Here is a 27,761-nt window from a genome sequence, read left to right as displayed (position 1 = left end):
CCTCCCTATAAACTTGATCCTCCAGTTGCCTTCTCCATCTCCATCACCATCCTTCCAGTTGCTCAGGCCAAATATCCTTGGAGTCATCCTTGACTTTTTCTTTTCTATACTCACACATGCTTTATCTAGTTTAGCAGGAAGTTCAATGGCTATGCCTTTACAACACATCTACACCTAGCACTTTACCCACCTTTATTGTTACCGCCTAAGTCTGAGCCACCAGCATCAATTACCTGGCTCACTGCATTTCCCCCCTAACTGGTCTCCCCACTTGCCCCTTGTTCCCTTATAGTCTAATCTCAACACAGTATCTGGATTTATCCTTTAAATACTCAGGTCAGATCATATCATTTCTCTAGTCAGAACCATCCAATTACAGAACCTTCAGTTCCCTGGTAACTCAGTCGGTAAAGAATCTGCCTGCAACGCAGGAGATGCGGGTTTGATCCATGGGTCTGGAAGATCCCCTGGAGAAGGGAGTGGCTACCCACTCCAGTATTCTTGCCTGGGAAATCCCAAGGAAAGAGGAGCCTGGTGGGCCCCAGTCTATAGTATCACAAGAGTCAGACCTGATGTAGCAACTAACCACACCACCACCACGCTAATGAAACCCCAAATCTTTGCCATGTCCTCCAAGACATTTCTGATCTCATTTTCTACCACAATCTGCCTTAAACTTTGCATACACTAGCCTCCTTTTTATTTCTCATGCTCACCAAGCATGGTCCTGGTTCCTGATCTTTGTACTTGCTACTTCGTCTGCCTGGAACACTCTTTCCCCAGCAGTTCCTATGACTCACTCGCTCTTTTCTTACAGGTCTCTGTTTAAATACTACCTATTCAATAGGCCTTTCCCTGGTCACTCTGTATAAGATAGTACTACCCAATCTCTTTCTTTAAAACATTCTTTTAGCCTTATTGAGTTAAAAAAAAAGTGAAAGTGTTAGTCACTCAGTCATGTCTGACTCTTTGTGACCCCATGTACTGTAGCCCACCAAGCTCCTCTGTCCATGGAATTATCCAGGCAAGAATGCTGGAGTGGGTAGCCATTCCTTTTCCAGGTGATCTTCCCGACCCTGGGATCAAACCCAGGTCTCTTGCATTGCAGGCAGGTTCTTTACCATCTGAGCCATCATATAAAACTGACAAACAAAATTGTAAGATATTTTAAGTGTACAACATGATGATTTGTACGTTGTGAAATGACTCCCCCCTCATTGAGTTAATTAACAATCACCTCACACATCTACCTTTTATTTCTGTGTGTGTGAGAACATTCAATTTCTACCTTCCTGGCAAATTTCAATGATACAATCCAGTGTTACCCACTATTGTCACCATTTTATAGCTTGGCTCCTCCAACCATATTCACCTACTTGAAATCTGTGCCCTTTTACTAATCTCACCCTATTTTCTCCCTGACCCTCCATCCCCTGACAATCACTTTTCTCTTTTCTGTTTCTATGACTTCAACTTAAAAAAAATCCCACATATAAGTGATATCATACACTATATTTAGCTTTCTCTGTCTGCCTTATTTCACTTACCATAATGCACTCCAGGTTCATCCATGTTGTAGCAAATGACAAGAATCTCCTTTCTTTATTAAGGCTGAATAATATTCTGTTGTGTGCTGTGCTTAGGCACTCGGTCGTGTCCGACTCTTTGTGACCCCAAGAACTATAGCCCACCAGGCTCCTCTGTCCATGGGGATTCTCCAGGCAAGAATACTGGAATGGGTTGCCATGTCCTCCTCCAGGGGATCTTCCCAACCCAGAGAGCAAACACAGGTCTCCCGCATTGCAGGTGAATTCTGTAGTATCTGAGCCACTTGGGGAAGCCTATTCCATTGTGTACATATGCCAAATTTTCTAGATCTATTCATCCATTGATGGACTACCCATCACATTCTTTTCCCTCTCACTTGGCTCTATTTCTGTTTACTTTATTTACTACTATCTGATATCATATTCCATATTTGTTTTCTACTTGTCTCCCCTGACACCTGATACACACATTAGAATGTAAACTTCATAAAAACAGGGACTTTTCCCTGCCTTACTTATTGCTGTATCCCAAGCACGTAGAATATACTAAGTGCTCAAAGGCATTTGTTGGGTGAAAATGGTCCTCCTAGATGACTAAAGCAGTTAGGTGGAGGATGGATAATAAGGACTGGTAAAGAGAGGATTTCCATGAGATCTGGTCTTGACTGGTATCTAATCTGGGTTATCTGAATGCATTTCTCTTTTCAAAACATTAAATTTCCAGATTGGGGGATAAAAACACAAAGACCTCAATAGCCAAGTAGATATGGCAATTAAAAGAAAAGGAAGGCTGGGTATTAAACACAGGTTACAGAAAACATGCTGTGCTTTAAAGGGCACTCATTACTCTTTCATAGAAGATTATTGTCGTGCTTGCTGAAAAGTGTAACTAAGGATATGAGAGCTTCAAAGTTTTCAAGTGAAGTTGAAAGACTGAATATACAATATTTTGATTTTTAAGTATTAGTATTGACTTTTGGGGAAACATACAGACCAAAAAACCCTTTTTTTTTCCTGGCCCATGGTATACCAGCTGTACTCCCTGCTTTAGGTAGCAGTTGAATTTTTTCACTGTGCTTCACAAAAAGATGCAGTTCATCTTCCCTCATTCCATTTTACTTGGGAGCTCTCAATAGTATGGTAGAGGTTCAGAAAAGAACAAGAAGCCCTGCGGTCCTGATCCAGCATATCAAATCAGACTGAACTCTAATTCATCTTGCAAAATTTCAGTTATTTCCTTTAAAGTTGAAGCTTTCAGGCTTTATCACAACATAGCCTGGCATTAGTAGCCACGCTTTCCATGTGGAATATGAGTATGGCCCCTTTTATAGAAAAGTAACTTCCTGATGATATAATCAAATATCTAAAATGCCCTAAGTGGTCATTATAGAGAAGAAACATTTCATGAATCCTTTCACAAAGGGAAAAGGCCTTTTGTAAAGTGACAACTCATGTCTAATATACGCAGTTAACAGTGAGCCTTTCTCAAAGCAAGATGCCCCTTACCTATGTAGGCATCTTCTACCTGCATTTACTAACCTACCACTTCCTCACTCTCTGACAAACTGTTTGCCAGTAAGTACAAGGAACATTGTAGTAAGAAATTCATTCTAAGTGTTTTGAGTAGCCAAGATTCTGAAGTTAGTGCTAGGGAAATTCTGATGATTCTATTTTCTCTGCGTATGCTCCCTTTACCACAGACACGTATCAACGAATCTCTCTTTCTCTTCATTCCTAGCGCTACTGCCTTACCCTGAATCCCCAACCTGTATAGGAAACCCTCACGTGGGATCGCCTAACCTGCTTCCCAAATTATGAGCAAGCTCAGAACATTTCCAGCCCCTTGACTTCAACTGCTGTTAGTCCCATCTTATGTTGTCTGATCTTCACATTCAAAGTGAAGAACTGGTTGGGTTCAAACTAACAAGGTTACAAAGAACTACACTTGTACTTTGGGTGCCTAGAAAAAGTTACAGTCACATAAATATTTCCTGTTCTGGCTATCTCTATCCTTGTGAAGTGTATACATGACACAGTCCAAATAAAATGACTTTCACCTTCTCAGTCAGGGAAACATCTCTGGAAGGATCCTGCTGAGATGGAAAGTGGCAGTTGAAAACAGAAGACAATAGAAAAGCCAGGTGTCACGTGGTTGATGACAATTCTGACCTCTGATAATAGGATACATGTTTCCCTTTTAATGTGACTGCCTGGGCTGAATCAAAGAATACTGGCTGAATCTCAGGATCTAGATCCACAGTTTTCAATGGAAACAGCCATCATTAGATAATATCTTTCAAAGATATTTTTATAAAATGGACCCCAAAACCACAAAGGTACTTTTCACACCACAGCTTTCTTCCATAAGTTCACTGCTGAAAAAGGTATCTACTACTTGGGAGCACAAATTGCTTCTGCTGTCAAAGTTTTCTATCTACCTAATAGCAACTCTACTCTGTAAATAACACAGAAATTGCTGGACAAAATCCCATTAAGTGACTTTGAAAACAGTTCAAAGCTTTCTGACCAGAGAGACACTGAGGGAGAGAGACAGAGTTCATAAAAAATTACAACATTAAATGAACATTTTGCAACAGGAAAAACATGTTGAATCAAGACAATCAATAATCTAAGATCAAAGAGAATTCAGTTTTCAGAGTAAACCAAAGAAAATCATGTTGCCCTTTCAATTTAACACTAGCTATTAAAAATGCATAATTGATGTAACATGCTGAGAAAACAAGTGAAGATTATGATATTGCAGCCCCACAGAGGTCTCATAAGCAAGCTTGCCTTATCACCCACACAGAGGCTAGTAGTGGTTCCTAGGGAGTCACTTTCTAAAGGGAAGGCAGGAGGCAGAGCTAATATGACATAGGATTGTTTTTTATCTGAAGTTTTGTGACTTAATTTTCCAAATGACCACCTCTTACAGCAGGCAGGATAGAGATAGATTCCAGTATATGAGGCCCTTCATAATTCTACTTATTAACATATTTGTCTCTCAAAGCAGCTTCACTGCCTTATTTTCCCCCATCCTCCCCCTCTTCCTACTCAAAAGTATACCATCATATTTCTTACATTTCTTCTGAGTGACTCTCCTGACTGGCTATGCTGTCTCTGGCCACTACCATCTCCCCCCTTACTCCACCTCCTTTAAAATACCAAATTCTCTATTCCCCCATGAAACCTAAAACCTGTTCTCATATGCTGGACTCCAAGGAGCAATATGTGAACCATGAAATTCCAGATGTTCAAGCCGGATTTAGAAAAGGCAGAGGAACCAGAAATCAAATTGCCAACATCCATTGGATCATCAAAAAAGCAAGAGAGTTCCAGAAAAACATCTCTTTCTGCTTTATTGACTATGCCAAAGCCTTTGACTATGTGGATCACAATAAACTGTGGAAAATTCTGAAAGAGATGGGAATACCAGACCACCTGATCTGCCGCTTAAGAAATCTGTATGCAGGTCAGGAAGCAACAGTTAGAACTGGACATGGAACAAAGGACTGGTTCCAAATAGGAAAAGGAGTAAGTTAAGGCTGTATATTGTCACCCTGCTTACTTAACTTCTATGCAGAGTACATCATGAGAAACGCTGGGCTGGATGAAGCACAAGCTGGAATCAAGATTGCCGAGAGAAATATCAATAACCTCAGTTATGCAGATGACACCACCCTTATGGCAGAAAGTGAAGAAGAACTAAAGAGCCTTTTGATGAAAGTGAAAGAGGAGAGTGAAAAAGTTGGCTTAAAGCTCAACATGCAGAAAACAAAGATCATGGCATCTGGTCCCATCACTTCATGGCAAGTAGATGGGGAAACAGTGGAGAGAGTGGCTGACTTTATTTTGTTGGGCTCCAAAATCACTGCAGATGAAATCAAATGACTGCAGCCATGAAATTAAAAGACAGTTACTCCTTGTAAGGAAAATTATGACCAACCTAGACAACATATTAAAAAGCAGAGACATTACTTTGCCAACAAAGGTCCATCTAGTCAAGGCTATGGTTTTTCCAGTAGTCATGTATGGATGTGAGAGTTGGACTATAAAGAAAGCTGAGCACCGAAGAACTGATGCTTTTGAACTGTGGTGTTTGAGAAGACTTTTGAGAGTCCCTTCAGAGATCCAAGCAGTCCATCCTAAAGGAGATCAGTCCTGGGTGTTCATTGGAAGGACTGATATTGAAGCCGAAACTCCAATACTTTGGCCACCTGATACGAAGATCTGACTGATCTGAAAAGACCCTGATGCTGGGAACGACTGAAGGCAGGAAAAGAAGGGGACAACAGGATGAGAAGGTTGGATGGCATCACCGACTCAATGGAGATGAGTTTGAGTAGACTCCAGGAGTTGGTGATATATAGGGAGGCCTGGCGCACTGGGGCCCATGGGGTCACAAAGAGTTGGACACGACTGAGCGACTGAACTGAACTGAACTGAACTGAAGGAGCTCTGAAGGACCTCCTCGTTTCTTTCGGTATAGCTACAGAATTCTTCAGTACCCTTCAATAACCTGCCTGAGATCTGCTAAGCCCTAGCATTCTGCCTGGCAATTGTAGTTTAGCTTCTTTCCTCAAAATGTAAAGGACAGGAGCCAAAGTTCACTGCAAGTCACATGTTTTTAAGAAGTATTGCCAACAGTTCTATGGAGGAACAAAGAGCAGGCTTTTCACTGACAGTTTCCAGGATGGAGCTTACAAAACTGTGGTGTAATAAAAAGAACCTTAAATTTGAAATTAAAATATCTGTTTTCAGGTCTACTTTTTAACTATAAGACCTTGAGTAAGTGAACAAACTGCTGAGTCAGATTCTTCATTAATGAATTTGGATCAGTAATTCCTGCCCTAAGAGATTACTTAGAGAATAGATGGTAGACTAGTAGAAAATTTTATCTATACATTACTTACTATTTTATTTTATAGTAAAGTATTTTTTCTATAAAATAGTAAAAAAATATTTTTTTTTACTATTTTATAGATAAAAATCTGTAGAGTATAAAAATCTATCACTTTATAAAGTAAGTGATTTTATAGATAAAATCACTGTTTTATCTATACATTAATAGACATTACTTATAATATATATTATATACATTTATCTTTTTTCTTATTTTTACATTGAACCTAATTTATCTTAAACAATAAGCCTATATAGAGATAAAGGACAATCTCGGGGAAATACAGATGATTGATGATCTTCTTATCAAGAGACCTTCAAGAATGGCAGTCTGTCATGCTCATCAATTTGATTTTGGCCAGAACTGATGCATCCAGGGAGGCTGATTGATGCCAAGGAAACTCATGAACAACTGATGTACAAACCAAAATACCACTCCCTTTTTCAGTTTGTAGTTATATGGTAAGCTGAATTAATAATAAAAGAGTCACTTGGCTATTATGAGATTAGATTAAAGGGAACTTAGCTCATTATATGGAGAAGGAAATGGCAACCCACTGCACTAGTATTGCCTGGAAAATCCCATGGACAGAGGAGCTTGGTAGGCTACAGTCCATGGGGTCTCAAAGAGTCAGACACGACTGAGCGATTACACTTACTTATCTCCTCTTTTGATGATACACCCTAGATTTTGTAATATCACTAATTAAGCTACAGATAAGTCACTATTCTCTGAGCCTGGGGTATGTTAAGTCTCCTTCCATTATGTATTGATTTAAATTTTCCAACTGTTACAGTTCTAGGGGTGCCCCACTGGAACAACCTAAGGCTGCTATCAGGTACCCTTGTGTTGGCTGAATAGGCCAAGTGATTAGCCTGGATTTCTTATGCTCTTTTAGCCCCACTGGGCATATTATATTGCATATAAATTATAGTCATTTATTCAATTAAGTAGGAAAAATGGATAAGCTAATTTCCCCTGCCTGCCTTCTATTGGGTTATGTTCTACCAAGGTTAAATGAAATAGTTACATCCTGCAAGCTCATTAGATTTTATTTGATTCTGAGAATAATTTTATGATTCTGTTCTCCTATAGAAGAATAGGGCCTGTGGCCTAGGAAGTATTAGATGGTAATCTTCCTAAGCCAAAAGATAATTTCACAGAAACAACAAAATATTGGATATGAACCCAGTAAAAGGCAACTGTAATAGTTTCCTGAAATACACTTCAAGCAAAAGTATACATGTGAGATATAGATGTGTTTTAATCAAAGTGCCAGAGACTATCCTTTTTCAGATAAACATCACTTTCAACAGTAAAATTTCTCAAATATTTAGAAGGGAATTAATTTGATAAAAATTGATTGACACAAATGTATCAAGAACACATCTACTTACTGCACTTATCAAGAATCTTTTGTAAAGAAAAACACAATGGGCTATACATTTTAGACACTAGAAATATTGGAAATTCCTCAGTATTGATGATTTAAGTACCTTTTCTGGTTTATTTTATTTGTTCCAGATTTAATCTACAAAATTGAGCTTGCAGGAGGCCTGGGAGCAATCTTCCTCCTCCTTGTACTGCTTGTGGTCATCTACAAATGCTACAATATTGAATTAATGCTCTTCTACCGACAGCATTTTGGAGGTGATGAAATTGCAGATGGTAAGCTATCTTTTGTTGTTCAAGTCCAATTAAAAAGCATGAATTTGTGATTATGTAAGAGAATAGCCCTATTCCTAGGAGATACATGATGAAAAATTTAAAGTTAAGAGGCTATGACTAATGCAATTTGCCCTCAAATAATGCAGAAAAAAAGGCTTTTAATCTATCAAGAAAGAGAGCAAAGGTAATAAAATACTAACAATAGATGAACCTGGGTAAAGGATATATGGGTGTTCTTTAAAATCGTTTTATTTCTTGAAATTATTTTTAAAAAATAGTTTAACAAGGAGATATTAGTTGGTCAGGAGATCAACCAGTGCTGTCAAAGCCCTTTCCCTTACTAAGAAACAAATTAAGAACCAATTTCATTTTTTTCTCTAGAAAATTCAAATTTGGGTACAGATCATATTTAGCTCTTCCTGGCATCCAAGAAAACCCAAATTATTTAAGAAACATATTAATAGCCATAGAAATGCTCGATTTAAAGCTAATAGCACATCTGGACCCACATATTTTGTGTGATTTTGTAACACAATTCTCAAGGGTGACTTCAAAGGAAAAAAATTCTGACTGTAGCTTATAATTTTCTTATGTTTTCCATTCATGGCTTGTGGAAATCTTATAAATGAGATATTAGCAAAACATTGTACTGAGCCCATTTCTTTGAACATTCAAAAATGAGTTAATTTTTCAAGAGAACAAACTACCATACTTCCCAATGAAAACTAATAAGAAATCATGACATATCACTCCTTATGCATACAGTCTTCACCAGCAAACTACTATAAGCCTTGGGAAATGTGTGTATGGAATGCCCAAGGTAAGCCAAGATAAAAAAGAAGTCCAATTGTAAGTCATTACTTTAAAAAGCCGAATTTAAATCTTAGTTTTTATTGTACTAGAATAATGAAAGTTAGAGCTTTTGTTTTGTTTTGAGATCCTCGAAGGAGAAGAGTTTATGATTTTGTTTTATTTTTATAGTGATAGGAGAAGGGCAGAGAGGTGATGGTAACATCAAAATTTTTGAGGAAGCTTTGATATTGGTCTTATTGTTACTATTATATGAGCAATGATATGAGTATGTTCTAATTGACTCCTATATTTTTTGCAGTAAATTAGAGAAATGCTGTTTGATGAATACATGTGCATGCTTATTATCAAAGAACTGTAATGATTGTAGCAACCTATTTAAAAGTATCACAGGCCCTTATTCAGATATATCTTTAAAATGAGAAATTAGAGCCTGTTCTGACCATGATTATAGGCTCCAACAATATGTATGAAAATGTAGCCAGTTACCTTCAGTTTCTGTATACAATAATTAATACTGGAAAATCTGACTCTTTAACCTGTACACATAAAATAATGAGATGAAATATGCTATTGGGGAAATTTTCACTGTTTTCCAAGTGCCAATGAATGGCTAGATGGGGATGGCAATTAAGAGTGATAAAGATGCATTGTCTATATGAAAGTACATGAAAGGGAGTCTACTGTGATTCATTTGCTTTAGGTCATGATTACAAGCAATTTGTTAAAACTTTCTGTAAGTGAAGTGATATAATTTATTAAGTTCATCTGAAATAATTACTTTCATCATCCATATCCAATAATCCAAACTAACTGATCAGTTGTAGTACATATTTGTAAGATTAAATTCATGCTAATATCATAGGTTGCATCCATATCTTCAGTATTGCCCAAGTGACCCAAGATGACAAGTAATGTAGAGCATTTTGGTTAGAGAAGTGAGTGTATTGATTCCAAACCAATTATTTTAGGGAAAAAATGCAATGGTGGGGAACTTCAAGGGTTTTCAGCTGGAAGGAAAATTAAAATAGTTTACATGGAACTTGGACCTTAAACACACAATTGCTGTACTAGTTGAATGGAATACTAAAACATCAGCAGGTATACAGTGAGGATGAATAAATGAATATTAAAGGCCTTTTAGATAGATCCAGTTTCATGATGCCAAATATCAGCTAGATAGCCTATTGAATTTCTCATTTCTTTATTTAAATATTTTGACATCACAAAGACACACCATAGTTTTACCCATGTACCTTTTGTTCATGGTTTCTGTTTGATTCATATCCATAGTAGCATTTCCTGAAAGTCATTATAACACCCGTGGCAGATTCATGTCAATGTATGCAAAACCAATACAGTATTGTAAAGCAAAATAAAGTAAAAATTAAAATTAAAAAAAATTTTAATGCCATATTTTTAATAAAATCAAATCTACTTTGACTTCTTAAACATCTTTGATATAATTAATTTCATTTCAATTCATCAGTGCTTGCCTAATTTATTTGACCTTTGAATTATGCAGTCATTAAATGCTTACCAAGTATCTACTATGTACCAAGCACCATGAGTGATGTATTTACTTACATATTAAATATATTCTTCATCTGGATTAACCCTATACATACACACAGTGGTAGTATAGTAAGCACTGGGGACATAGTAATCCACAAAGTTCCACAGTCTTTGCACTTTAGAAGCTAAAGGATTTAGTACTATGTTTAGCAGAGGCCCAGAAGAACTGCATTGTAAACACAGACCACTTGCTGATGGTGAACAGGATTAAAATGAAATTTTCAAATGGGAAGGAGAGTGTGACAGAAGAAAAATTCTTCCACAGGCAGTTTGGTTTCCTTCATAACTTCTCTCTTCATTGGGAATAACCAGCCCTCTCCTTTATAATGCATTGTGGTGTTTTCTGGCTTCTCAGATAAGCATAGTCAGCAGGATTGAATAAAGAGGAAGGCTCATTAGCCTCACATAACAAAGTGGTGTTGCTGAAAGGCCATTCGGTTTTAAAACAATTTTTAGGATTTGCTGTTAAGCTTTATTTGCATCGTATCGTATCATTGATATTGCTTTCTCTGTCTGCTCCTCTTTGTGAGCAACAGCTGTGGCTATTCATGAGGTTTTCTTGGCTGTCTACATAGAGCTGAAGTGCAGCTTTTAAAAAGTGGCCTGTGTCACTGCTTGCTCACTAGCTGGCAACCTAGGCCTTCGGGGACATCTGACATAGTGGCTTTGAGAGCTCTCTTCCTGCTCTTGCCATTTACCATAAGCTCTTCACCTTTAGTTCATCTTAAAGGGGCATAACTGAAACCAGGAGCAACCATTTTCCCAAGAATGATGTATTTCTAGAGTGGTATGTACAATCTGTTATCCAGACATGTTGAGGGTGAACACAAAGACGTCCACGTTCTTTGTCATAACTTGACTTGAGATATAGCAATATTTTTCTGAAAAAAAAAAAAAAGGTCTTGATCCCTGGGAGAAGGAAGTAGCAATCCACTCCAGTATTCTTGCCTGGGAAACCTCATGGACAGAGGAGCCTGGTGGGCTACAGTCCATAGGGTCTCAAAGAATTGGACATGGCTTAGTAACTAAACAACAAAAACACCACCTATATTAGTGTATAGATGAAGCAAATAAGGATAGGACCAAGAATATGGAGATTAGGCATAGTTGGAGTGCAAATCATCATAGTCTGGACAAGCAATGGGTTAAGAGTCTAGAAGTTCTGGCCAGATGGGTAAAAGAGTCAGGTAGTCATAGTGGATGGCTAGCTCATAGTAGATGCCCAACAAAAAACACTGTTGAATGAATTAATAAGTAGTTGAATTTCGAGAGGTTTGTGAGTTAGAGTTATCAAAGTCAGAGGAAACTAGGGTCTAGTCTGACATTATGGAGTTTGAGGCAGCAACACCATCTATCAAGAAAGATGAAATACATTCTGCTCATAGAAATGGATCTGTTTGTCCTTTGGCCTATTTTATTCTTCCAGCTGTGTATCATCGGCAACTCTCAGTCCCAGGTGAGTAATTATAGCTGGAGACAGTCAAGGGCCTGCAGGTGCATCCTGAGCCTGATTGGAACAGGGGCAGAGGTGCTAGGATTACCAGGAGGTTCTTACATTAGCATTGCTTGTGAACATTCTCGCTTCCAAGTGGTGTTTTATGCATAACAGTGGAATGTGCCTCATTTGTAAGCCAAGTGATCTCAACTACTGGGGCAGTCCTCCATGTGCGTGTGTTCCTAAGCAATCAAGTAACCCAACCAAGGCTCACACGAGTCTTTTCTAGCTAGAGAACAGGCTAAAGGGAAGCCTCCTGGCTTCAAGCACCATCTTAACATAAATAACCAGAGTTCCTTTCATGTGGGGGTAGTGAAGCCTGGAACCTTACTAGAATTAGAACAATATAATCCTGACTCAGTTATCACTACAATAGTCATAGGGGTCCTGTGTGCTTCTTACCATAGGGTATTTGTTGTTATTGTTTGGTCTCTAAATCATGTCCAACACTTTTGCAACTCCATGGACCATAGCCCGCAAGGCTCCTCTGTCCATAGGATTCTCCAGGCAAGAATACTGGAGTGGGTTGCCATTTCCCTCTCCAGGGGATCTCCCCAATCCAGGGATTGAACCCAAGTCTTCTACACTGGCAGGCAAATTCTTTACCACTGAGCCACCTTGGAACCCATAGGATATTTATATCTCCTTATGTGCCTATCATGTATACCTCTTTCAGCAGTTAGAACCAAATTATTAATGGTATAAGGAAAATGAGTGGCTGCTTCATTCTGTAAGGTATATTTTGGTCAGGTTTTAACTATAATCTAATCAGGTCTGTTTTAATGGAAAATATTTCTATGCTTTAGAAACAAAATCTGAAATTTTTTCTGGTCTTTTAAAATTATTTGCAAGTAACTAGGTTTAATAGTTACTAAATACTAATAGTTCCATATGAGTCTAGACTCACCACATTAAAAATTTTTCTATAAATAAGGGAATTTTATTTTTTTAATATAAATTTATTTATTTTAATTGGAGGTTAATTACTTTACAATATTGTATTGGTTTTGCAGGGGTTCAGGATGGGGAACACGTATAAATAAAAGAATTTTTAAAACCACTATAAATGGAAGAAAAAAATTAAAAAAAAATATAAACCACTATAACTTTTTCAGTGAGTCCCTTCTAAAACCAGTGGGGACTTTGAGGGGCTGTATTCATTAATAAAATCAGGGAAAAACTCTGTGTGTGCATACACATTTTCTCTTTGGGGAGACTGGCTCTGAGCCAATACAGCAAAGGAAGAAAAAATACATTCTTAAAGCAGTTAACTCTGACTAAATGGGTGAAGGAAAAACCTAATTTGGCAATATTGGAAGGATGTATATTTTTCAACAAAGGCCTCTTTTGGAAGTTTGTATCAAATTAGTTGGCCATGGATTGAACAAGAATAACAGGCAATGCACTTGTATAAAACCCAGCTGCTGTCTCTAATATTGGGTAATGAACTGCATTTTGTATATGAGGATGACGACAGTAACCAACTGGAAGCATGGCATGTGTTGCTAGTAGTCTCCAGGAGTGAGGCTAGATTATTTCGATCTTCCACACTCCAGGGCCCAGCCTCTTTTGGATCTCTTACACATATTTGTGCAAACAAGGTACAGTCTGTGACCAAGTAACAGAGCCAAGCCAACTTGCACAGCAAGAGTTAGGATCATGATCTTGGTCTATGTAGTCCTTCATTCAAACACACTGAGCTAATCATTCACAACAAAAGTTACAAATAATTCTCTTTTATTCTGTAAAAACTATATATTGCCCATTGCGTAGCAATTTCAATTCATATCCCGTGACTATAACTGGATTGTGTTGAAATGTATTAGGTTTCTTACGGCATGGCATGTGACTTATTTTTTCTAATTGTTAATGATGGTTATTAATTATACTGCTTATTCTAGCCTGTTAATTATTACAGATATTTAGTCCCGAAAGAGAGCCTGCTAATCATACATACAACCCTTTTGTTTTTCTTTGTATCTAAGACAACAAGGAATATGATGCCTATCTCTCTTACACAAAAGTGGACCAAGATACTTTAGACTGTGACAACCCTGAAGAAGAGCAATTTGCTCTTGAAATACTGCCAGATGTGCTGGAAAAACACTATGGATATAAACTATTCATCCCAGAAAGGGACCTAATTCCAAGTGGAAGTAAGTACTTTTGAGTTCTGTATTTTAAAAGTTTGGTTTCACTTAAGAAGTTATATGGAGACTTCAAATGTCAGAGCCAAGTATTTAGATTTTTCTTACAGGAGATTTTATTAAATTCAAAATTTTCCCCAATGCCTGTGTTATGACTTTCTAGCATCCAAAAATTTTTAAAGGCACTCTCACCTATATTTTAGGTATGGTTTTAAAATTGTGATTTAATTGTATATTTTATTATATTGCCTTAGTGCTCTTGGAAAAGTGAAGATCCTTTAAAATTGTATAAGTCAGATCTTTTTTTTGCATTTCAGATTTTCAATGCATTTCAGTTCTAAAACTGATCTGTCATTGTGTTTCTACTTATACCTACAATCAGTCACTAATAACTCTGAATTTAAGACTTGATACTCATTTCCAGATTTACAGAAAAATCCACTTAAAAAAACATAACTGAAAGACACATGTACCCAAATGTTCACTGCAGCACTATTTACAAAAGCTAGCACATGGAAGCAACCTCGATGTCCATCAATAGATGAATGGAAAAAGAAGCTGTGGTACATATACACAATGGACTATTACTTAGCCACTAAAAGGAATACATTTGACTCAGTTCTAATATGGTAGATATTATACAGAGTGAAGTAAGTCAGAAAGAGAAAAACAAATATCATATATTAACTCATATACATGGAATCTAGAAAGACGGTACTGATGAACCTATCTGCTTGGCAGCAATGGAGATGCAGACATAGAGGACAGACTTGTGGACACAGAGGGGGAAGGAGAGAGTGGGACAAATTTAGAGAGTAGCATTGAAACATATATATGACCACGTGTAAAATCAGATAGGCAGTGGAAATTTGCTGTATGATGCAGGGACACACCCAAGATGGGTGGGATAGGGTGGGAGGTGGGAGGGAAGTCAAAGGGGAGAGGGCATACAGATACCTATGGCTGATTCATGTTGACGTTTGGAAGAAACCAACACAATGTTGTAAAGCAATTATCCTCCAATTAAAAAAATAAAGAAATAAAAATTCAAAATGTGTATGAGGCCATGGGGTATGGCAGCTCACTGTGTATTTAAATTCTTTTTAAGAAGTTCTAGACTATGGGGAGGGCTTGAGTGCCACTTTTCAGTTATGCTACATATTGAAAGTTATATTTGAGCTTTCAGAATAAATTCAGGTTCAAGTAAAAAATATACTTTTTTCCTTTTACTGTTCAGAGTATTGTACGTGGTAGTATAAGATAAATACAGAAAAGATATGGCCCCTACCCTCAAAGAGCTTAAAATGTCATTGCAGGGAACTAAAAGTGCTAGAATTAGTTTGCATGTGTATATGGACATCCCTGGGAAGAGGAAAGTAAACTGTAACCATAAATCAGAATATGGTAATTTATGCGCAAGGGATAACAAAATTAAAAAGCTTATATTTTCAGTACTTGACTGTATATGGAATATTTTTAGATACATTGTTTCACTCCATCCTTAAGAGCAGGCACTATTATCTTCATCTTACAGATGAGGAAATAAGACCTGAAAGAAGTCCAGTATCAGTCAGCTGGCAAATGGTAGAGATGAAATTAGAACCTAGATCTATTTGGTTCTCTCTCCTCTAGATCATTATTTATTCCTCAGTAATGTTAATTCCAGTGATCAGAAGTCCACCATGATCACTAACTGGCAAGAAACAAATTGAAACAACTGAGTTTTGGTTGTTCATCACTTTTTCTCAGCGTGCATATATTTCTATATATGTTTGGGTTTGCACGTGAGTGTGCACACTTACACATTCATAGGAAGAAACCAGACAATATTTACAGGTACACTACTTTCAACAAATGTAAGACTTCCTCAGATTTCTTGCCTTAGTCCTCACCTCTTTCCTTTCTGTAATTTCCTTCATTGTCATGACTTGAAATGCCAGTTCTGCATTGATTGAGCCCCAAGGAACATGCTGATACCTCAGAGTTATTTTTGATTCTTTGGTATCTCTCTCCCAAATCCAGTGTCCATTTGTATCTTTTCCATGATGACTTCCACCATTCTAGTATAGGCCCTAATCAACTCATTCCTCAATGCCTATTACTCCTTGCCTTCCCTATTTTTCCTCTCATCCATCTAGTCCCACTAATATGTATACCTCCTTCATCATGTCTCTCCCCTATTCAACAATCTTATATACTTCACCATTTCTTACAGGATTAAATCTACTAACCCTTAGCTAAACACTTCTACAGTCTAGTGCCAGCTCAGATTTATCTCCTAAATTTTTCTCCTGCCATTTCCCTTACCCATTCCCATACTCTAGCCAAACTATGCCTTTCAAGTACATTGTATGTCCTTGCAATGCTTTTGTTCATGTTAGTCTTCTATACCTTTACAAATCCTATTTATCCTCTCCGTATCACTGCCTCTGTGAAAACTCCATAATGATTTCTCTAACTCTAGAGTACATGGGGTATAATCACTTGCTTGACTATAAATTTTGTATTCCTGTGATATTTTGTATTATTTTTATATGTAGCTTTCTACGTATGTATGTCTTGTCTTCTCAGAGAGATCATAAGCTCCATGAGGGCAAGGACTGTCTCTCATTCATCTATATACCCCTGTTATAATCTAACAGAATACCTGAGCTCAGTAGATGCTAAATAGATGCTTGCTGATTTTTTAATAGTGTTGGTATAAGACAAGAGGAAATGAAATAAATAAAAGTTTTAATATTTTCATGACAGTATCTTGAAAGGCCTTTTAAACAAGTGAATAAGAAAGCTAAAAAGGAGCTTTCTGTGGAAAGAAAATGTAATTCACAGGAATAGTCTCAGTCCTAATGTGTATTTTTTTTTCAGATATTAGAAAGAATATCTATAAAAGGTTGAGGTTTATCATTAGTGAAATCTCAAAAATATCCCTTTAGTATTTTTTGTTTAATTCATTAGATTACTATGTATTTTTTGCATTTTTTGCCAGGAGCATCTCGTTAACTATCAAAATTCTGCAACATCAATGTTTAGATAGTGTCCTAAATTGTACTCAGATAATAGCATTACCAAAGTGGAATTTATATTCTATGCCGAGTCACCTGCAGTAGGGTTCAGTGTGGGTTCAATTTCTGCCTCATTGTATGACAAATTTGTTGGCGCCACAATAGACAGTCTTTATCAACCCCACTAAGTGACTTAAAAATGTCACCCTTCATGTCTGAACATGTCAACTTTGATTATGTTTCTTCTGACCCAGAAAGCAATACTTCAACACTGTGCACATCAGGAAAAGAAATAGGGACAACTTGGAACACAGGTGAACCACTTTACCTGAGACTCAATAGAGGACGCTTGCTTATTATATAAAGCAGCACCTAGTGTGCATGGGTCCGACTGAGACCCATGAGACCCAGAGTGAGATCATGAGAGCAAGAGAGATGCATCTGCAAATTGTGTTTTCTTCATTCTCTCAGTTTATTTTGATAACTTGACAGGTCAATGGAATCAACATGCTGTGTTAATTTAGCCAAACAGGTGGTAGAATAGTTTATACCTCAATGAGTCAGCTAGTTGACTGGCGAAATTGATTAGTTGTTTTGGTGTATCACACACAGGCCTGAATGTCCTCCTTGACCATGGGATGTGAGGCTTATACAAGTCATACTTCCTAGCATGAAAGTACAAGATTTTAACTGAGGACTGTAATACACAACATAAAGGATAATAGGAGATTGTTGCCTTATTTATCCTGGCATTTAAAGAACGTAATATAAAAATACCCAAGATGATGTTATTAGGATGAAGAGAGATTTTATAGTCCATAGAAGATCATTTTAATTTTTTGAGATGATACAACAATTAAACTAAGCAGGGGGTTGGATCCTGGGTACTCAGTGGTACATAGGAAGGCTGCTTTTACAAGTAAGGGACAACTATGCAGTTTTCAGATGCAACCACTGGAGGGTGTTTGATTTTAATCCTTCCTTCCTGAATGAGAAAATTCATGTTCTCTGAATTCCGATTTGCGAGTGTAACCTGCAGAAGTTCTTAAAAAGGCCCTTTGACAATTTTTCCTTTCCATCAACATTTCAGAGCTGGCTGAGCAGTCACCATGTCACGATTAACGAGTTTTTCCTTGGCATTTTTAGCACGCGTTCAGGAAGTCAATGAAGTATATGAATAATATACTTGATTTACACATGAATGACAGAGTAGAACATTTTGGACTTAGTGTATATGTGTTATTAAAGAAGCTTCTATGGTCTGTAGTCACAGCCATTGGTACAGATCTAACAGGTTATGCTATATAAATATAGCCACATTCCTGTGGGGGGGCACTAGTTACAATATTATAAGCTGTGTTTGTCCCTCACATCTCATTTAAAACATGTTGCCCCAAGACTGCTCCTTCCTCTAAAAACCAGCACTGAGGCCTTTGAGGATTATAAAAGCAGACTTCATAATATCATTCTTGATCTACAACAATAATTTTCTATGAATCAAACTAATGAATTTTTTTACACAAACCCATTCATGTTTAACACCTTCATTTTTGATGTATCTTCAGTTTCTTTTTCACCACCCTCATGCTATTTCAAGTCAACCTCATCAACACACAAATCTCTCCAATGCATATGGTTTCAAAAGTACATGAATGTGTACTCCCCCTCCCCCTCCCTCGCTCCTCCCCACCTCCCACACACGTGACCATGAGTTCTCAGGAAGCTTGAATGTAAAGATGTCACTTTCCAAGGTGAGGTGTATGTAATTGTACCCTCCTTGCATGCCCTACTAGGGAAGTGTCCCTTGGCTGTCATGAACCATCACAGATGGGAAGATCTGGCACAAATATTTTTCCTAAATGCTAAAACTAGAAGTCTTTAGATCTGGACATTATTTTCCTGGCAGTGACCTACCTTTCCATTCTTGAGCCTGTGACCAGAATCTTCCTTATGTTTTCTCAGGTTTGGTGCCTGAATGTGGCAAGAATTCCTACTTTCCAGTAAAAGTTTGGTCTGTCTCTTCCCAGGCTAGAAACATCTGTAGTAGAATAGCAAAAGCAGCTTTGTTGCCAACAGGCATCTGAATGTCAGAAGTGACAGGCAACCAAAAGAAAGCCAGATAGAAAACACCCTACTCAAACTGCCTAGAGACACAAACTTGAGAAGTAGAGATTTTCTCACCCGTGCAGCTGCTGGGTTTTGTGGTGTAAAGTACTATACACAGAGCACATTGTGTTCATGGGGCCTAGTGGATCCTTTAGGAATGAACAGATGTGCTCTGAAGCTGACATGTGACCAACAGAACCCAGCTGTGCAGTTGAGATTCTGAGATTGGGGACATTTTTGGATGAGTACCATTTAGGCTTTTGAGTCCATCTTATCTCTGTTTCTGCAGAGCTTAGAAAACATAAAAATATAAAAGTTTTTTAACTGATCAAATGGAGAAAATAGCATTCTAAGACTAAAAGTAGAAGCAACCAAATCCTGTAGCTTTTGTTTGCCGTTTAAGAGAAAGTGAGCAGGATCCTTAAGAGTACATGTGAAATACTTAAAAACAATTATAAACTGAGCTAGTTCTGGCTGAAGCTTTAGAAAAATCTATAGATGATTAAGTGGACATGAAAGAGAAAAAAGCCTTTCAAAAGCTTTTAGCTGTGTCCTCTTCTACCCATAGGAAGACTATGGGGATCTCTATGTGAGTTATTCCTGCATTATTTCACCAGAGAAAGACATTAGTGAATGTAAAATATTATCAGGCATATGGTTGATCAGCCATGTCTGTTGAAATTATATTTAGGAATTTGGCTTCAAATATCAAATTGTCTTTCCATTTTTTTTCATGCCCAATTTTCTGTTTCTCTCACTCAAGAATCCTAGGACTCCTTCAGTAATTTAAGGTAAAAATGATTATGTCTGATTACATTCTTGCATTTTCTAGACCTTCCTCACTATTCTAATCTTCAGTTTTTTAATGGCCATGTGATTGTGCTGACATTGAAATGACAAATGACTGGAGAATACATCTGGTGTCAGATGATCCCTAGTCGCTTCTGAAGTGAGGCATGCAAAAAAATTTTTGTACATGGATTTGTAACTACTCACTGCCAATAGTTTCTCTAATAGCTGGACATATTGGACATTATTCAAGCAAATTGTCCTTGGGGAGTAATAAAATCCTTTTCCAGGCAATCTGATGTCTGTGACCTAAAAAGTGTGAGGCAGGGGTGAAATGCACAATCATAGAAATTTAACACATTGTATACAATTTACTCACATGGAATAAAATTATATATGCCCACCAACCCCTTCATGTTAGAGTCTAGAGAGAGAGAACTGTAAACTGTATGCAATATGATCAGCAAAGTACTGTGGTCAATGGACTGAGGTTTTTCATTCAAAGTTTGAGGTAAAGGAAGCCTCTGTTGCGTAGAATTTGAAACAGAGCACCTACTTTTGGGGAAGCACAGATAACAGACACCTTAAAAAAAGAGCTGAAGACCAAGATAAAATTGTCTTAAGTACCAAAGGAACCACAGAAAATACTATATAAGCAGCAAGTTATCTTTTTCCATATTTATCAAGACTGCACTGATTCGAATGACAAATCTACAGATTTTAGGGCATGAGGGTAAAAGAGAAAAGGAGGGGAAGGACATTTTGCAGACTCTCTTTGTTTGCTAGTCTCCACATTTTCTTTCTTTCAGTATTCTCTGAAGGTGTTCCATTACCTACCTCTATTCTCAGTGAAGAGGTAACGAGAAAAGCAAAACAATTCAGAAATATGGACAACATTCCAGAGTAGATTCTGCCCACCATCATCCCTTCCTGTCCATCCATTGATGAAATGCAAAAGCAAAGGATTCATTACCAAAAATGCAGCTTCCAAAGTCAAAACTAAATACATCATGGTTTCCTGCACTCACAAGGACTCAACAAATCCATGTTAACTGTTGATCAGCTTACTAAGCAAAATCAATTAGAACCCCTACAATAGTCAATAGAAAACAAGAATCCTGCCAAAAATAATTTTATCCCTATGAACTATGAGCTATCAAGTCAAGGACTTGGAGGAGGGGGCAGGGAAGGTTTTTGTAGGGCAAGTAATATTACACACTGTTTAGAAAGCCCCCTGCTCCCCTCACACACACCTGGCTAAATAAAAAAATTTGTAGCCTCAATCTCTGTGGCAGACAACACAGACAGATTCTTACATCTGCCAGAGGCAGAAGCAAGACCCGAAAGTTTTCACATCAGCCAAGATAAAGAGTGAGGTTGTCAACCTGTGTAACTCTTTCAATAAGTTAGTATTAAGCATCATTATTTTAAATGTAGGTAGTATTTTCAGTGAGACTACATTATAAAGTACCTCACTGTATGCCTCTGTTTATACCAGAGGCCTAATAACTTTTTCCAAATATATAGAGCTGAATAATACATTTTGTTCTTTGATACATGTGAAACCTGTATTATTTTTGCTGGTTTCTCCCCACCAGTTACAGGAGTGGATCCATCTCAGTGACAGTCAGAAACTGTCTTGTTTTTAAGTTTTGATATAGGAATCTATAGGTTTAATAAATGTCATTGCTGATAGCTATTTGTTGTGTAGTATTCACTAAAATTAGTAGAATATTATCAATTTTGACACATCCTATCTCACCCTAGTGATTTGTCTGTTTAACTGATTTTGGATATACATAGCTGTGAGTATAAGCCTACCAAGATTCTATTGTTTGAAACTAAGTAATAAATTATGCTTTTACCTACAGACTAAGTACTTGTCTTTTAATTTTTAATATGCCTACTACCCCTGATAATGATTCTGACATAAGCAGCAGTGTCAGCACAAAAATAATTTCTAATTAATTAGTTTGATAAATCAAATGGATAGTAGGTAGTAACAAGACCACATAGAAATTTATGCATAAGAGTGTTTTCTCCTTGTGCTTCTGCCTATATCCAGAGTAGATTTAAAGCCTGGCATTTAGGAGTACTGAGTTCTCTGGGAAAAGTATACACACCCCATTAAAAGAAACTTCTTGGGGCTGCCATTATATTCTTCCTGATTCTATTTTGTACTTTTATTTCTTCTTTCAGTTTACTTTTTTGCTTTGATTATAAGTGTCCTGTTTTCAACTTTTGTAGATTGAATTCGACTTTTCTAAATACACTGGAATTTTGGGTTATACAACTGCCCATTTTTTTCTTTACAAAACTGTGAAGATCACAGATAGGTTAAGTGTAATAGCTTTGTTTCATATCTACTGTGGTTTCATAGCCTTGTTTAGAGAAGCAGAAGGCTGTCAGACACAGCCACCCATAGTTTATTCTGTCGTTGTTAAGTTACTTCAAAATTTGCAAAGAAATGACTTAATGTCCTTTCATTTAAGGGATGTTTTATATTTTTATGTGGAAAACATAGTCTTCTAAGGGATTCCTGCTACTTGGTTGCTAAATTTGCCTGAACAAGTCAGGGCAAGATTCAGCAAGTATTTGTGTGTGCTGTGAATTTAGGAATTAAAAAAAAAAAATTTCTTCATTATCTCTTCATGGTAAGAAACTTTTTTTAAATGGCTCCTGAAGGATTCTAGCATGTCTCACACAAAACCACAGCCCTACCATGGCAAACACCACTGCCTGTCAGGGACTACACTAGCTGAGGACCAGCAATGCCTTAATTTGATACCTGTTTTCTGCTTAGTTTATTTGGAACTTTTCCAAACCTAAACATCCTGATTGGTCTCTAATTTAGGGGTGGCAACCTTTCTCTGTAAAGGCTCACAGAATAAATATTTTAGGCTTTGTGGGTCATATATGGTCTCTGTTGCATCATATTCTTATTTTTTTTAACCCTGTAAAATGTTTTAAAAAATCATTCTTAGCTCAGAGACCATACAAAAACAGGGCATGGTCCTAATGGATCAGGCTCCAATTCACAGTCATTGGATGCAGACATGCAACTCCAGGGGTTGGGGAAAATTCTTCTGTACACTTAATGCATAGGAACCAGCAACAACTCCCTGGATAAAGATTAGCAAGTAAAAAATATTGTTAACTCTACCTGTTGGGTCCCTTGCTAATTTAGTATTCCTTTCATGATGTCTAGTTCCTTGTTTGTTTTTCCCAAAGACAAAGATACAGAAAGCAAAGATTAAGGAAGGAAGGGAGAAACAGGGCAAAGAGAGGTAAGCAAAAGAGGAAGGGAGAGTAAGAAGGGGAATTGAGAAAAAAAGCAAAGAGGGAGGTAAAAGGACAGGAGAGACAGGACAGGAAAAGGAAAAAAAAAATGAAAGGGTGAAAGAAAGAGGAGCAAATGGGTGAGAAAAAGAAAAAACATAGAAAAACAGAGAGAGCAGGCCAGAATATGGAAGTGAGGGCCCAGTTTCTCCTTCTTTTCTTTAGAGCCAGACAGCTCTTAGAGGCACCTCCCCAACTGCTTTCAAATATTGAGATTGCTGCCCAGCCACTGATCAGCATCCCAAGAAGTGAAATGTGGGCTTCACATCTGAAAACTTCCACTTGGTTTTTCACCAAGTGAAATGGAACACGAAATTCAGGGCCCAAGAAAGTGGCTTGTGTTTTCTTTGGGACACTTGGGCTGTGTCTACCCAGGGAAAATTTAGATGTACTGACTGACTGACTCCAGGGCATATGATTAATGTATATATAGGGCAAACCAGGATAATTCAGACCTTTTTTTCTTCCAGAGCAGGTTTTCAGCTGGAATTATCTGGATGGTTGCCTCAACTCTCCACTAGGCTTTGCCAGGATAAGCAGAGCCAGTGTAGTATGCTGGAGAAAGGGACCACTCCCTCTCTCCAAGGTTCCCTTCAACACTCACACCCCGTGCAGCTGAGTGTAGTGGGATTCCTCTTGACAGGCATTCCTTCTGGGGGCAAATGCAAGTTCTGCCTAATTAATCTCAAAGAAGCCCCTCAAGCCCTAAATGTTGCATTCTGCTTAACTGTCAAATAGCAAAGTATAATAGACAAGTGAAGGGGAAGAACCATATTAATGGGGCAAAAATTATATCCTGTTCCCTGCCCCAAAAGAGAAAAAGGATAATAAAGCCAAAACTTGTATCTATGTGCGAGTGTGCTCAGTCATTTCTGGGGACTCTTTGCGACCCCATGGACTGTAGCCCCCGAGGCTCCTCTGTCCATGGGATTTTCCAGGCAAGAATACTAGAGTAGGTTGCCATTTCCTTCCCTAGGGGATCTTCCCAACCCAGGGATTGAATCCTCACCTCTTGCATCTCCTGCATTGGCAGGCAGGTTCCTTACCGCTGAGCCACCTGGGAAGCCCACAGTCAAAGCCCATGACATCCCAATCAAATTTATTAGTGTGTGCGTGTATTGTTTCTCTTATGACTGTGAATGCTTGAGCTGTCATTTTCTTTAAGGAGATAGAAATGTGTATAGCTTTACCTTTGTTTTTTAAAGTATAGTTAAAAAGTAAATTAAGCTACATCCCAACACATAGAAATAGTGTTGTTTATATAGGTATCATTTCTGTGACAAATGTGCTATGACAAAGTTTGTACAGATAAATTTTTAAGAATTAAATGTAAAGCTACAATTAATGAGGGAAGAATACTACTTGGGATAACCCCTCAGGAAATCATTTTGTAAAGAATTCTGTAAAAATAACAATTAACTCATACATAATCTGATAAAATTGTGTTTTCATGGACTCCTGCACTTATACCATGATTCTGGCTTGGGTTTTTGTTTTGTTTGGAGGAAAGGTGAAAAGAATAATGGGAAAGATGCATGATAGTTTATTTTACTGTATCTTACAGATTCAACTTCTAATGATGAAGCTTCCCACATAACTTCTTTCTTTTTGGGAGCAGAAAGAAAGGAAGAAAATGAAGAGTCAGAGCTGTTGATACATTGGGATAATATTTTTCCACTCTATTGAAACTTTCTACCTTTCCTTCCATTGTTTCACCAGTTCTCTAAATGACAGAGTGATAAATTCCCCATTGCTACTTATGTGGTGTTTTTGTTTTGTTTTCATTTTTACTTTGTGCAGATTTCAATGCTGTCTTTTAAAAACATAACCTCTAAAATAAAATTCTGAAGGGGTTAATTTTAATAAAATTCTTCAGGGGTTCCCTCCCCACTTAGAAGTTGCCTTATCACCTCAGATACAGTCTCTGTAACTAGTGCATGAGAAAGTCCTGAAATGTATTAAGTAAAAAGCAAAACAGCAGTTAACAACAATTTGTTAAATGGGCAGTTCTCTGTGTACCTCTCAAAAAGTTGTTTATCTGTAGGGTGTAGAGAGAGTGTGCTCTTTTTCACTTGTGAAAGTGTTCTTGCTGCCAAACGGTAGAAATAAAACCCTGGGAAAGAGAAATCATCTGTAAAAATATGCATCTGTAAAATAAGTTTCTCTTTTCAAGTGACTTGCACTGAACTGCTTGGTGGCCCCACATTATGTACTGGACGTGACACCCTGAAAGCAGTCTGTAACCTTGGGCAGATTTGTAGTGACAAATGTTGCTATGCTTCTGTAAGCACTGCTTCTGCTAGAGGGCACTGTACATTAGACAAGGCCTCGTGTTCTGCTTAGTAAAGACAGCTCGCTCTTACAGCACCTGTGTCCAAGTCTCCATTTGTTAACACATGTGTGTGTTTCCCTTTTTGGCGGATAAGGCTTTGGGAAGCCTGGTTGCAAAAGGATTATTCCATGGGGTAAACAAACCTAGAGTTAGTTGAGTGCTTTTCTACTAGGAAAAGACCATAACTTATTCACCTTACTTTCAGAATTTTCCCACAAAGTAGAGCAAAGACTTCTCAGCTGATAGACTCCTCCTCCTATACTGATCATTCCACACCATCCCCCATTCTCCAACTCCACCCCTCACTCCTCCTCTGAACAAAGAGCAGCTGGTTCAAATTAAACTCATGGGCACACACACACCACTTCCCTATCTCCATATTTGAAGAACAAAATGGAGAACCTAAGGTTGCAAATAACAGAAAATATTCTGAGAAACAAGCTATGATTTTAGGAGAGATTTTCCACCATCTCTCTCATAATTATCTTTGAAGTATAATGTAATACATATAAATTATGTACATAGATCCCCTTACTTGTTTAGTAGTTGGAAACTGGAGGAAAAGCAAACCAAAGCCATAAATACAGTGACCTTCATTAAAAGGCTCCATTTCTCTCTTCATCAACCCGCTGATTGTTCACTTAGAGTACTAGCCTGAAGGCTTGTCTTGAATTCAGTGATTCAGTAAATAAAAATAACTGAAATACACCTAAGCTCTGAAGAAGTCAGTTTATATTAGCTAAAACACTGTAAGTAATGGTGAGGGGAAAGAAAAGTATTAGAATTTTTTTTTTTTTTGGTTACGAGCTTTCTGAGTGTGCAATACAAGAAAAGAAAAGATGATGTACCTTAGTGAAAGACTGGATCTTTGCTATACTAGAATGCAAACCTACTGCTTTAAAGACTGGGAATGTCTTTGTTTTACTCTTTCTCTCTTTCTGTGATTTGTAGCCTACGTTGAAGATCTCACAAGATGTGTTGAGCAAAGCAGAAGACTTATTATCGTGCTAACTCCAGACTATATTCTCAGACGAGGATGGAGTATTTTCGAATTGGAAAGCAGACTCCATAATATGCTAGTCAGTGGAGAAATCAAAGTGATTTTGATTGAATGTACAGAATTAAAAGGAAAGGTGAATTACCAGGAGGTGGAATCACTAAAACGCAGCATCAAAGTTCTGTCCCTGATCAAGTGGAAGGGACCCAAGAGCAGCAAATTAAATTCTAAGTTTTGGAAGCACTTAGTATATGAAATGCCCACCAAGAAAAAAGAAATGCTTTCTCGGTGCCATGTTCTGGACTCTGCAGAACAAGGACTCTTTGGAGAGCTCCAGCCTATACCCTCTATTGCCATGACCAATACCTCGGCCTCTCTGGTGTCATCTCAAGCTGATCTCCCAGATTTCCACCATTCAGATTCAATGCAAATGAGGCATTGTTGCAGAGGTTATAAACAGGAGATGCCAACCACCACCTTGCCAGTACCTTCCTTAGGCAACCACCACACTTACTGTAACCTGCCTCTGACACTACTCAATGGACAGCTGCCCCTTAACAACGCCCTGAAAGATACCCAGGAATTTCATAGGAACAGTTCCCTGCAACCTTTATCATCCAAAGAGTATAGCTTCACCAGTGATATTTGGTAGTGGAAAATCTGCAGTCCTCTGAACAGCTATGTGTGCATACAAAATTTCTCCTATACCAAGCAAAAAGTACACCTAATAACATTGAGGTGCTGAAAAAGTGTTCAAAGAAAACCGCACAGAAATCACTTTTGTATCTAATTTTTGTTTACATTTCCAGAATAGTGGGGGGGGGGATAGAAGGACCTGCTTTTGTAGTATAGTACCTTGTTCCAATGTACAGTTTTGATTTCTTCCTTAAAAGAAAAAACATTTAAATTCTATTGTTTTAGAGTAGATTTTATGATACTGCTTAGACTGCAAGTTTGGTAGGTAAGCTATATTCTCCATATTTATGAATATTTCAGTATTCACATAGTATTTGAAAGAAGAAAAAATTAAAGACTTTAATTGAATTTGAAA

The 27,761-nt window shown here is 37.6% G+C and overlaps 1 protein-coding gene across 1 annotated transcript in view; it reads left to right on the top strand.

The window, feature by feature from the left end:
* Positions 1-27,362, top strand: part of IL1RAPL2 (interleukin 1 receptor accessory protein like 2) — a 579,350-nt gene extending 551,988 nt beyond the window's left edge. Inside the window, exons 9-11 of the mRNA XM_052663419.1 lie at positions 7,975-8,118; positions 13,984-14,154; positions 26,665-27,362. Coding sequence (XP_052519379.1) covers positions 7,975-8,118; positions 13,984-14,154; positions 26,665-27,362 — 1,013 coding nt within the window. The remainder of the gene's footprint in view (positions 1-7,974; positions 8,119-13,983; positions 14,155-26,664) is intronic.
* The last annotated feature ends 399 nt before the right edge of the window (positions 27,363-27,761 follow it).

This window comes from Budorcas taxicolor, chromosome X (assembly GCF_023091745.1).
Source record: "Budorcas taxicolor isolate Tak-1 chromosome X, Takin1.1, whole genome shotgun sequence".
Classification (NCBI taxonomy): domain Eukaryota; kingdom Metazoa; phylum Chordata; class Mammalia; order Artiodactyla; family Bovidae; genus Budorcas; species Budorcas taxicolor.
The sequence above is the reverse complement of the archived record's forward strand: the minus strand, read 5'-3'. Positions and strand labels throughout refer to the sequence as shown.